This window comes from Apis dorsata, unplaced genomic scaffold, assembly GCF_000469605.1.
Source record: "Apis dorsata unplaced genomic scaffold, Apis dorsata 1.3 scaffold_74, whole genome shotgun sequence".
Lineage (NCBI taxonomy): Eukaryota > Metazoa > Arthropoda > Insecta > Hymenoptera > Apidae > Apis > Apis dorsata.
In genome coordinates, this window is record NW_006263372.1 from 1,912,141 (window position 1) to 1,926,745 (window position 14,605).

The 14,605-nt window shown below is 25.9% G+C and overlaps 1 protein-coding gene across 1 annotated transcript in view; it reads left to right on the top strand.

Annotated features, from left to right (window-relative positions):
• Window positions 1-11,385, top strand: part of LOC102676312 (potassium voltage-gated channel subfamily KQT member 1-like) — a 14,161-nt gene extending 2,776 nt beyond the window's left edge. Inside the window, exons 3-6 of the mRNA XM_031508072.1 lie at window positions 1-213; window positions 3,979-4,152; window positions 10,295-10,469; window positions 10,579-11,385. Coding sequence (XP_031363932.1) covers window positions 117-213; window positions 3,979-4,152; window positions 10,295-10,469; window positions 10,579-10,582 — 450 coding nt within the window. The 5' untranslated portion in view covers window positions 1-116 and the 3' untranslated portion in view covers window positions 10,583-11,385. The remainder of the gene's footprint in view (window positions 214-3,978; window positions 4,153-10,294; window positions 10,470-10,578) is intronic.
• The last annotated feature ends 3,220 nt before the right edge of the window (window positions 11,386-14,605 follow it).

Consider the following 14,605-nt stretch of genomic DNA (forward strand, 5'->3'; position numbering starts at 1 on the left):
CCCGGACCCGATCCTGAAATTGGCCCTGATCCTTGCCTCCGTTAACCAACATTATCATTGTTTCTCGACGCGGAAACTGGCAAAGACGAACGCCATTTGGGCGTTCGAGAGGAGGTATGAAGGATCGACCTCATCGTCCTTACCGAGATCATCACGGACAGGCGATGCCCTTGGAAGAAGTTCAGGGATTGCTGCTTCCACCCTCCAGAACAGGTAATACATTTCTTTATTTTTTGTGCAGAGCAGTGTTGTTCAGCAGTTGGCTGCACTGATAAAGTGACCAATAGCCGAGCGGCAAAGCTCGGGCAACATCGGGTAACATCGAGCAAGTTCGGGCAAGTTCGGATAACGAACAATGTCTAATAGAAACTGAAGTCTTTCGAATTTTCACTTCGTTAACTTTGTGTTTGTGACTCTGATTTTAAATTGAAGATTTAACTTCATTAGTTTCATTGTTCAATTGATCAACACTGCTCTGAAGATTTCAAATTCTGCTAGTTTTACTATTTATAGCTTGATCGTTTGATCAGCACTCAAATCTCCACTTCGCTAATTTTACTACTCGTAGCTTTATGGTAATTTCATTATTCATAACTTTACTATCAGTTATTCGTTGGACAATCACAGACCTTCAATTTAAACTTCAAATTTCAAGTTATATTTGATTATATTTGATTATTACTAAGGAAATTTTCTATAAATTAATTTGATAAGTTTATTGAGATAATGAAATAAAGATATTAATAAATAAATCGAAAATTTTTCAGAAATTTTTTTCAAAATCTGGAATGTTAAGAAAAAATTTGAGTTGAATAAAAATAGAGCCAAGAATAGTAAAGAGTTAATTAAAAATTTGTTGATGAGGAAAAGTACGCATATTGAAGTATGCTTGGAAAGTATAATATGTCTATTTACTTGTTAGTATAATTGTTATGTCAGCCTAGCAATTAAAAAACCTACTTTTACATTTGTGAATTCTGGTTTTCACGGTGCACTCAAGTTTTTATTCATTTTAATTTCATTTTTATTACTTACAAAAACATTGCTTGAGGCCAGTATGTTTTAAAAACGCCAGAGGTAATGAAATAATTAACCTGTATAAAAACAAAAATATCTGAATAAGACAATTTACAATTGGTATTAATATAAGAAATCCTTCTTAAATAATATTTAAGTGTAATATAAGTGTAGTATAAGTATAATATATTATCATGAAACAGTTAAATATAGATTTCCAATTGATTTCTGTCATCAAACAATATCAAACAATATCCATCTTATCAATTCACGTGAAATCAATCTTAATACAATTCGAATTGACATTATCATCAAATAACATCAAATTCTCTTTAATTTAAGTGAAATCAATCTCGATATAATTCCAATTGATATCTATCATCAAACAACATCAAACATTATCGATGAGAAACAAATAATATTGTTAGTTACATTCATATCTAACGTGCGAATTTCTTCCCCATCCTCTTAGTTCATCATTCATTCTATTTTATTTTCCTTTGAAATAATTGATTATCGTGTTGGAAATTGCGCAATAAGACAACGTTAGATCCTTGTCGTGTCCGTTTGTATAATTCAACGTGAAATAACGCTACGTATTACTACTAACTTCCAAATATTTCAAATATATTGTATACATAACGGTTGATAGTAAAATTTTACGACTCGAACAGATTTCATAACCGACGACTAAATCTGGCTAGTTGCACTCTGTGTAAGATTATCCGTATTTTCGTTAAAATTTGATAGAGCAATTAGGGTATTTCTATTAATTATCCGTTATTACATTGATTAGTGATCAAAAATTAATAGAATTAAATAATAGATTTGTTTTCCTTTTTAAATAATTTATTCTGGTAATTGTAGATTTTTATAATACTAATAATCTAGAATATTTAGTCGTTTTATAATCATGATATATATCATTTAAGAGAATTTATTGGTAATTTTTTGAAATTGCTTTAATAATATAGAATTACGATCCTCAGTTTTATGTTGTATCTATAAAGTCTGGTTTTATAATTCATTGTGTTCTAAATTTCTACTTAAAATATGATGAGCTATTAAGAGTTATCACCCTAATTTTTCTTCTTTCTAATCTTTATACCATACCCCATTACCACGTTCTTCTTCTTTCTTCTTATCATTATTTAAGTGTGCAAATATGTATTTATGAGAACATAAATTATGTAAAAGAAGATATTGCACATATTAATTTGCTATTTATAAATTATTGTTCCATCTTTAAATTGATAGAAATTTATATTTTTATTTATTTATTATTACAAATTCACTCATACAAATTTTGTCTTATGTTTGGAAGTTGTTTAAGAAATCATAATAATTAATCATTGCGAATATTATATCCTTGTTGAATAATAAATAATTATTAAAATAATAACTAACAAGCATCCAAGTTTCAGATCATTATGGTTATTTAATTAAATATCAAACATTTCTTTGAAATATCAAAGAAATGTTTTCTACAAGAAATTCCATAATTTCTTTTTTCTGTTCGATATCATTATCACGCATGAATAATTTTGATAATTTATCAAATTAGAAAGAAGGGGAGGTTGAAGGGTTAAGTGGGTTTTACGTTGGCACGAGTTATTCGAGGCTTGGTAAAACGAAGGTTAATTACCACTTAGCTACGTTCCCGAGAAACCTATTCCCTCGTTCATAATCTTATTTCTCTCAATAATTATAATCTCACATTGTCAAGGTGGTCGATTGATTTGAGATTGATAAATCGATCAATTAAAAAAATTTTAAGTTTTTAATTCATTAAGATTCCAATTTTTTTAAAATAGTATTGAAGACACTTTCAAAAATTTATTTGATATTTTTTTGAATCACTTATTATACATTATAACAAAAATTCAACTAGATTTTAAAATTCTTTAAAATAAAGTAAATTTTTAATTTTTTGTTAAGTATCTAAGTATTAAAATAATATCATTTTGAGAAAATCAACATTGATATGGCAACATTGAGTATCAGTGAACCTGGATGAATTTCAAAAAGACTCAGTATTCAGAGAAAAAATAGGACTTTGAGAAAAAGGACGAAAGAAAAAGCATATAAAGGTAAAGAAAATATCGAGAAAGAAGAGTCTGAGAGAAAATCGGTTCTCATCTGCTTGAGTCTGGACGTCACATGTATAATGTAAAGTACCTCGAAGGCTGCACTTTGAAAGTAGAGAGACAAAGGACTGAAAATATCTAGAGAAATCTGAGTAGAGAGGTTTGAGAAAGGAAACAGAGAAAATTTTTTTTCAAGTTTTTTCTAGTTTTTATTATTAACTGGCAATTAGTAACTAGCTTTGTTAGAATTGAATTATTAAATATTAACAACTTAACTCAAACAAATATTTTTATAAATTTATAATATTTTAAATTATGTTTATGAATTATTATATTTTTATAACATATAAGTGAATTTTTTTTATTACATACGATTATAATATAAAGAATATTAAAAAAAGTATCACAAAAATTATAAATAAAATACATATAAAAAAATTGACATATGTTTTTATATTAATCAAAGGATATTGTAAAACTTTTTTTCTTTATATTTTATTTTAATATTTATTCTTTACGAGAAAAAATGTTGGTTACTAATAGTATAAACATCTTATATATGTATTACGTTCATTAATAACTTTTTAATCTAGGCTATGGTAATTAATTGTCGCTGTCACAATTATTAATCAAAAAAATGGTCTTTAATTATTTTATAATTTCCCGCGAAAATAGTCGCCTTTAAATTTAATGCGATATATCGAATAGGGAATTAAGACCAATTGCTATTAACTTCGAGTCGTAAACGATACTTTTACCGAGGAATTAAGCGGGAGCGACAGTAACGCCATCTGCGAGCCTCCGACTCATTTCAAATATCCAGTTACGTATTTCTTAGTGTACGGCCTCATTGCGGTTCTCTGTTTTACGACAGGTAACCGGGGACCTCTGACGATTGTACAGGTCGGGAAAGGAAATGGGGGCGGTGGAGATGGCGGAAGTGATTTACTGAGATTGGAACCACCCTCGGATTTAAGACCAACTCCGTCGCCCTTGTCCGAAACGAGCGCAACATTGCAGTCCGACAACAATGATACCTTTAGCGGAGGTGAGGCTATTCTTTATTGTGTTTCTTTTCTTTTTCTTATTTTAATCTAGATATTATTTAGATCGTTCCATAAATTCTTATCGCGATTATAATACGATTACGTTTATATTATTTATTCATTATAACTTCGGAATTGACAACCTAACCTAATTTAATTTCATTTTTGTATGTATGTATGTAGATAGTATAGATGTAAATAGTGAAAACTAAGAGAAATTGAAAACAAGCATTTAAACAAACAGACATGTATAAGTTACGTATAATGTTTCGGTGTTTATTGATGTTTTTATTATTTCGTGTTTATGTTGAATTCGAGGAATAATGGAATGACTATTGAGGATATTCTGTGAAGAGAGTGATCATATAATGAATAAATATTATAGATACTGTAGAATATATTTTGTCATTTTTGTCTTTTGCTTGTAATATATATTAATTGCTAAATAAAAAATTAGAAAAGGTAATAGTAGTGAGATTGCTAAGATTATAAAGTTTTTAAGAAGGGACAAAGTGATTTTTTATTTATTTTTAATACAAGAGATAAATATGATTTCTGTAAAAAAATTATAAGATAAAAGAGTTTTTTCATTTAAATCAATATTGATTAATATTATACATATTATAATATATTCAAATTATCAATGTAATAATCATTATGATCTTATATAAATTTAATATATATATATATATATATATATATACACATATACACACACACACATGAATTGGTAAAATTGGATTAAAAAGACGAAGTATTGGGAAATAATACATTTTGATGAAATTTTTTTTTGATTAATTGAAAATATTAATTTCTTAAAATTTTTTTTTATAATGTTTTATTTTTTTGATAATTTATGTGTTTTTTTCATTGTCATGGATTTCTCAAATTATGATTGCATTTTGTATTTTTTATCAGATTCGTAGATATCTTTAATTATATTGTGCAGATATTAATCAAATTTTTACTTCTAAGTAAAAACATTTACATATAAATACTTACATATAAAAATTTAAAAAAAAACAGAAAAATTTATTTCTCAACTTGTCAAAATATTTGTATGTATCTATTTTTAATGATCCTTTCATAATTTGAGAAATAAAACTTTATTATTTCATATCCAGCAATTTAATAAATTCAATAAATTCACTATTATTTATTCTTAATATTTTATTGTTCCATATATCTGTTCTATATATCCATATTTTTGGTTAAAATCATTTTCTTTACATCCTCTTATTGATCTAGTTAACAACCATAAAAGTTTAATCACATTACAACTGATTAACTATTATTTTTTGATTCTCATTTATCCCAGAAAGTCAGTTTTAGTTTTCTTTGGTCAAGAACAAGTTAGTTATCAACAAGATATAAGACAAAACATTTCTGAATCTTCTCAAATTTTGAAATTAGATAATGTTATGTCATACTTATTAGGAAATTTCAAAAGACAGTGTAATCATTATCTCTGTAACATATTAGTTATAATTTAAAGTCAATGTAATATTAAAACTTATATATTCAATTTATAATTGATAAATATCTCAAAATTATTTGTATGTGATTCGCCATAACTTTCAAACTTTCAATTATTATATTTATATTATTTTATATTGTATGTATATTGTATAAACTCCGAATATTATAATATCCAATAATTTTATTAAAAATTATTTTCCATTCGAATAGAATCAAGAATGAAAAATTGTGATTTCACTCATGTATAAAAATTAATTATTAACATAGAATTGAATAGAATACCTTCAGTTTAAAAAAGTAGGATATCCTGTCAGTAAAAGAAGATTTGGTCCTGGTTATTGCTAAGCGATGGTGTGAGCAAAAAATTCAGTAAAATGGGCACATCAAAGGTGGACGAGAAGTTGTATCGTATGCATCTTTGAGTACAAAGAATATGAGTTTCATAAATAATGTATTGTACACGCGGTATGAAACGTTAAAAAGGAATATATTTCGAGTTAATATGAAAATAATGATGCTGAAATGCAATATGTAAAAATTGTGTGAAATTAAAAATTTAATAATTCTTTAAGTGGATGTTTAAATTTACATATAGTAATTTTTAGTATTTTATAACATCTTAATATTTTTAATGTTATAATCATCATTATTTATATATTGCATCTTTACTTTTTGTAAAATTATATTTAAAATATGTTTAAAATTTAAAATTTAAATTTGCAAAGCAATTTATAATTTAATAAATTGTTTTACACAAATTTTTTTTTAAAAAATTTTACAATTTTGATATTACAAAAATGATTAGTCATCGTCAGTTGTTTTCAACGCATTTCCGATATTTCGTATCGCTGTTTAAAAATTCATTCGAATATAAGTCTTTAAATAAAGTAAAAATAATCGTAGATTAATTAAATCTTTGATTTAATCGTATTGTAGTTTGCAAATTATTTCTATATATAATTTAGTCGCCATATGCAGATAACATAAACTATTTGAAGATTTCATTACCAATTTTCTATATTTTTCAGTGAATTTTTTTTAATTTGACGATTGTTCAAGAAACACCTATGCGTTACATTTAATTTAATCTTAGAATAATCGAGTATTATATATATTGAATTCTAAAAAAAATTATTTTCCATTTTTATCAATCACATTTGCATTGCAAAAATCTTACTCTATGAATTATCAAATTATTTTCATTTTTTTGTATTAAACCGTAAAAATAAAATAATTTATCCGAATTAAATAATAATTATTTCAATTACATCGTTTAAAATAATATATCAAACGGAAGATAGAATAAAAATCTCGAATAATTCAATACCAAGAATTATTTTTCGATAATTCTTGTATCTATTATATGTCCATCATATCACAATCCATTTATATATTTCATCGAAATATTAAATTCAATCGAATTGGTTACCATATCACGGGAAAGAAATAGCTCGATTCGAAATCGTTCGATTCGTTAGTCGAATACCATTAATTACAGGCATGATCGCGGAATATATCGGATTTTCTGGTGGGTAACACGCTTTAATTCCCCGTCAGATTGTTCCTACCGGCTTGAAGTCCATATGTAGCTTATATTTAGTCGGGAAATAATTGGATTATTTGGAACACGTGGTTCGTTTAGCTTTCTGTGGTTTTTTCACCGACAACCTCGACAGTTTTCCGCGGAAGAGCCACTAATAGAAACGTCCGGATTAACTCTCGTTCGTCCCTTTTGTATTATATTATATATTATATGACATTTTATATTGTACTGGATAAATATTAATCCAATATTTTTGCAGGCGATAAAAAATTTAATTATTTTTAGATAAAATTTTGTAACCTTGAAATTATTCCATACAATCTTATGACAAAATATGATATAATCTTTTGAAAAAAATTTGAAATAATTTTTAATAAAACAATGTAATTACTGCAATTGAATTTATGAAATTCTTATATAACGAGATAATTTATTCTAATGTGTTATTGTAAAAATTTTTATTCAATCAAATTATAAAATTTTAATTATTAATAATTTTATCGATATCACAGGATTTCGTGAAAGTTATCGTCTTACGTTTTTAGAAAAAAAATTAAATTCTAGTAATTTTGAAAGATTAATAACTTTTTTTTTTCTATTCTAAAGATTCGTACATGGTGAAAAGATTCGTAAATTCCATTGTATTTTGTTTGACACATTGAACGCATGAATGGATAAAGAAATAAAAAAAAATATCAAGTGGCGTGAATATTAATACCAAACGCGATCCTCAATGTCTGTCGCAATTTGAATCGCGATTATGCAGTGCGATTTGATGAATAGAGGGATTTTTATGATTGACTGTGAGAACGATGGAAATAATAACGACACGTCGAAAAAGAAGAAATATTGCAGAAATTCGAGTATCCGGAATAGAAATGTACCTAAGATAAGTATTTCAATTTTTTAACATCGATAATTACACAGATAATTATTCTTAATTATTCTAATTATTAAAAATACAACGATAATGAATTAATAAAAGGAACAATGAATCAACAAGAAGGAAATCATTTACTAATGATGCTATAATTTTTTCCACGCCACTGCATCGATTATTGTGTAATCGAAAATGTAGTAATAAAAAAAAAAAAAAAATAAAAATAGAATAAGATTATCGATAATCGATATTCATTTTCAGTGAAAAAATCGAATAACGAAAACTGGACAATGTGAAAAGGCCTTAAGGCGTTATGGAAAACGACCATTATACCAAGTTTTCAATTATACATGTAATCGAATGATATGGTTAAAAAAGGAACGAAAGATAGAATAATAATGTGACATGGAAGACGAGGATTATATCGATCGACAATTAATATTCATTTTCAATTAGACGATTAAAGAATCGAATAATGAAAAGTGCATTATACTGATTTTATAATTATATATACAATTATATATATATTTGAATGTCTAGTGATATTAAAAGTCACTAGCATAGTTATATCGATCGATATTTATTTTTAATAATCGAAAAAGATTCTTACATTTACACTTCACTCACAAAATTGAAGTGAATACATTATACGTTCTGTGTATTATAAATTATAATATGATTTAATATAATTTATTTTAATTATCATATTATATCATACATAAGCAAAGATAGAAAATAACCATTAGCGACGAGTTATCGAAGATATTCGATAATAATGGACTCGTTTCCATTTCGTGTACGGGCTTCGCGGATTTCGCGTGGTTTTGCACCAGCTTTGTGAAACATCTGTGGCTTCGACAAATGGTAAACAGTTTATGTCATTATATAATAATACCATCTCTATGCACTGGATATGATTAACGTGGCTGATTTGTAATGCAACGACGACGCGCTCCTCCTGCTACGACGTGCATGCGATTCCTCGAATATATCGATAATTTGACATATCGATGTCTGTTACGTTAAACGATGTGGATCATAATGATAACAATCGAACTGTGGATTTTTAAACAAAAATCAAAAATTTTTATATATTTCAATATTCAACGTATTTAAATATTATATTTAAATTTATGAATAGGATTGAAAAAATGAAAAGAGATTTGTTTTATTCTTCGAATGTATTATTTCCTACTTTTAATATTTTGTTTTTTTGCACGTCATATGCACGTCATAAGTAATTTTTTTTTAATGTTACATGATTAAATTTTGCATAATAGCAAATATATGTATAATATGATAATAATGAATAAGTTTGATATGACTTAAATTTCGTTTAAATTTATATGTAATTGTGTAAAGATTAAATTGTGATAAAGGAATCTATATTTTAAATAATGAAAGTACAATGTTCTTTTTTTCTAATAAATATTAGTAAAATTGTATGTATAAATAGTACTCGAATATAAAATTGGATAAAATTTTAAAGGTCAAATTGTGACAGTAAATTATTTGAAATTACACAATTACCAGTATGTAAACTTTTATTTTTGTGTTTGTAAAACTCATAGTATTAAACTTTTTCATATACACAAAGTTTCTTAAAAAAGTTGGACAAACTGTTATAAAAGTTGGTACATTTGATGGATCGAAACTTTTGAAATTGAAGAGAAAACAATTGTGGAGCGAATTTAAGATATTTAGTAAATTATTTAATATAGTAAATACCCATAGATGAAAAACATGTATTTAGATATTTCAAATAATTTGGAAAAGAAGAGTTACAAAATTTTTATTAAACAAACTAATATGGATTTATATTTTCTGATATAATAATTATACTTTTTTATACCATTATTTTTCTTATTATTTAAGATTAAAGTTATTTTCATCTATAATCTTATATTACTCATATTGCATATCTTGTGCAATCTTTCCAAGTAAATGCAACTAAACCTCAATATTCTAAATTTTATAAATAATTAACTTTTTAACACACACACATTTTCTTTTCCATATTTCAATCTCATATCTCCATCATATCATTTTTCATACAATTATATCTATCCTCTACTCTATAAGCAATTTACAAACCAGAGAATCTCGTTGAAAAAATCATTTTCCAATTCTTATCTTTTACTAACGACTATCTTCGATTCGACGAGAAAAAAGTCTTGAAATCTCTTCCAATCCCTCCTTATTACTTATACAAAATACTAATCCATATCTTACGAATGTTCAGGTGTCGATCCACGATTATTGTTGGGCGCAAACACCGGGGGCGACCGTAACACGTGGGAGGGTCGTTACCGCGTGAAGGAGCATCGGCGTGCTGGAAAAGCGACCTTTCAAGGTCAGGTTTACAACTTCCTGGAACGTCCCACCGGCTGGAAGTGCTTCCTATACCACTTCTCTGTGTGAGTATTTGAAGATATATGTATCAATTTTTCCATATCTTGTTTTTCTTCATCCATGTGTGTGATGTGATCGTTATTATTTTATTTTGTTTTTTTTTTCGTTATATAGATGATACTGAATATGCACTACCAGAATATGATGTACAATCAAGTTTTCAATTTAAAATTTTGGATCGCACGTTTGATTTATTTTTCTATGAGAAAGAAGGTTTGGCGATTTCAAACTTTTTATGTAAATAGATATGTGGATATTATCCACGTAGCAGGAAGGTAGGTATTTTGAGAATTATCGATAGCTCCTTTTTTTCTCTGATTTTCCTAAGAAACGAGAAGGAATTAAACATTTCTTATGGATGAGAAAATGATTCGTTCGTGTTTTAGTCGATGTCATAAGTTTCTAAAGTGGTATATGTATCTTAAAAAGTGAAATTCTAGTTCCAGAAATTAATGAGAGAGATAACTTCGTGATAATAAAGCGAGCAGAAAGTACGATAGTTAACCGAGCACTTATATGCTGTACCATATGTATGCAGTAGTATGCAAAAGCGTTGGTTTAACTGGCCTCGAGTATGTTAATTAATGTTTAGTGAATAAATATATATCACAACATATTGTAAAACTTAGAAATTTGATCCGATTTAATTCAAAATTCATTCTTATTTTGGAAAGAAAATGTGTAAAATTTGTCTATTTGCATGCTACTACAATACAAAAATTATTTTCATAGAAAGTGGATAAATTTTTCACTTAAATGTCAGTGATGATACATGGAAGAGCGGATTAACGACATATTGGCCCCGCTCCTTAGATTGTCTTCCGCATCAATCTTTATTGTCAGTTAATAAACGTCAGAGTATGTTATTTTTCGAAAAGATTGATCATGCGAATAAAACGTAGAATTTCACGTAGCATGAAAGAAAATTATTTATAATTTAATTCGTATAAATGGTTGGTATATAGATTCAATTGCGTGAATTTTCATTTCAAACAGAGAGAAATATTGGAGAGAAGAGATGGATAATTATTTAAATATTAATTCTTCTGGAAATTGAAAGAAAAATGAGATGTGACTTGTTGTTATGATTATCCAATTGTCTGGACATTTTATAGGAAATGAAATTTAGGATAGAAAATTAATAATTCAAAGAAAATAAGATTTCCAATATTTTTAATAATTTTACTTTAGAAAATTATGTAATGTCTTTTAACTTTTAGTGTACAGTATAGATTGTGATATTAAAATTTGTGATAGATTGTGTATTTCTGTATTTTTCAGTAAAGTAGATCAAGGTAATAATAATTGATAAAAATATAAAATGAAAAATAAATGAAAAAACATATGTCGGTTTCATACCATGTTATAAATGAAAAATACACGAAAATGTTTTAAAAATTTATCGTGATATCTAATTGAAAACAATTTTTGGCTTATAAAAAATTTTCAGAACAAAAATTCTCTTTTAAACTAAATATATTATTTTTATATAAAAAAAACTGAAAAATAAATTTTGCAAATGTTTACATTTAATTTTTTTTTTAATTTCGTTTTAATTATAATTTTTTTTCATGAATTTTATGGTATTATATATAATAATTTCAAAATAATTTAAATAATAATAGAATAATTTAATATCACATACGATACGTTCATTAAAAATATATCACATTTTGTTAAAACATGGATAAATTTTATTTAAATTATTACGATCGATCGTTGGATATTTATTTACAAAGATTTGTTAAAAAGTTAAAACTTTCTCGTGTAGATGGCGCATATATACCGACGTACATCCTTTCGTCTGATCAATATCATAGTCATATCACTTACCATACGTTCATGTAGAAATCTGCAGCAATGTGATAGTATTTTTTTTTTAATTTTTCTAATGGTATATTTGTAATAAAAATTACCATTACAGATCCATAAAATCGTAACATTTATTGACGCGAAATAATTATTTTTCCAATATAAAAATTTAATTTCAAAAAAAGAGATTTCTAAATATCCACGATAATCTAGAATTTTATATATCTTTTTTATATATCTTTCACTTTATGTCTGGAATATTATATTTTTTTTATTACCATAATTCGTTTTATAAGGTTTTAAAACGTTTTCGCATATAGATTCTCATTCATAAGTTATAAAATATTTAATAGTAAGAAATAGAGTACTTGATATATTTTTTATGCTAAAAAAATCAGAAGATAAAAAAAAAATAAACATTCTATTATATCTTATGCTATAAAAAAATTTTATAATAAATGTTACATTTTATATTAGAAAATGACTTATAGAGGATTGTGTATTAGTGACTTGCTGCTCTTTCAAGAAAACAGCTTTTTTTTACTTCAAGCTACCCTTCAAATAACATTTTTTCACGGATATTAATGATCGTCCATCTATCACATTTCTATAACAAATGAAGGTTTATTTTTTTCAAGTTTACTTCGCTTATCCGAAAAGAAGAAAAATTGATACTTCTTCTTGCTTTCGTTCCATTATAAATAAAGTTATGAACAGTGGAGGGTTTTTTTTCAGGAATATATTATGTTTGGTGGAAAATTTGCAAAAGTAAATGTCTTGGTTGACATTTTAAGAGTACAAGTTCTTCATATTTTTTTTATAAACAAAATAAACATAGGATAATTTATTAAATTTATTTCAATATATTTTTTCACTATTAATGGAATAAAGTAATTTTGACGAACACATATATTTAATTTAATATACATTTTTTTATTTCAGATATTTTTTTCAAGTTTTTTTACATTTTTAAATTTTTCTCTCATTTGATTGATGTCAAATGATAATGATTGTAAGATTGCATAGAAAAATATGCATCTTTTATACGGAATGAATTTTTATCAATATGCTGTATAAATCAAAGTCTTTTTCATATTTATATTTTCAAATACAAGAATGATTTTTACATTCCTTTCCAATATTCTACAACATTTTTTATTATCCTGTTACACAAAGACAATCAAGTCTTTAACTATTCAAGTTAGTGAATTTAAATAAAAAAAAATTATATTGGAATATTTGAATAAAGAAGAAAGAAATATTTTATATTATTGTTTGAAAATATTTTTTTCTAATTCTATATTTATAATAATCATTTTTATTTCAGTTGTAAATTAATCAATGACAATGAATGTTCCGATTTAATAATAAATGTAATTATTAATAACATCTAATTATTAATAAAATCTTAATTCGAGATTAATTTATTATTGATGTAACAAATTGGTTAATGCAGGCGAGATATTACATTATAATGGTAAATTGAAGGTGTATGAGCAAGAATTTTATGACAAATAATAATAATATTATTATTAATCTTTTATGTGACGGATACAAATGTTAATTGAAATGTAGTTGAATTATATAAATTTATAATAAAATAATTATTCTATACACATTAAAATTAGAAAAGTTTATATTACGTCTGATTATTATTTTAACATACTTCTGTAATAAATAATTAATACAAAACGAACTTTCTTTTAGAACGTAATTTTAACTTAAAAAATTTACCCGAAAAAATGTGCTGCCATCTATCAAACACAAAAATACCAATACATACAATCTAATAACATATTATTTCATATGTTCATTATTCATAAATTAATTCAATATTCTTTAACCTAGTAACACAGAGATATAAATATCTACAATTCAATCATAATATCATTTCATACATATTCATTACTCGCAAATTAATTTATATTTCTTCTTCAACACGTGATAGGATTGAAAAATGATGGTCAGAAATCTCAAGGCCAGTCTTGTCTAAATTTAATCAAAAATTTCCAGAAACACGAGAACTTTTTCACATCCAAACGTCGTCGATCGCCAATTATTCCTTCCGTGAAAAGAATCACAGGGGTGTGCAATTAAGTAATTTGCCTTGTCCATCGAGCGGGGAATAACCGGCATCGCTATCGTGTCAAGTTATTCAAATTATTCAAATTGGATCATGCAACGCCTATACCTTTTTGCATATATATCGTGTACGAAAAGGGGAGGCTTTGTTCGCGTGAGGAATGTTTCAGTCGATGATAACCGGAGGCTTTGACGGTAACATACTTGGGGGAAACTGGCTTAAAAAAAAAAAAAAAAAAAAAAAAAA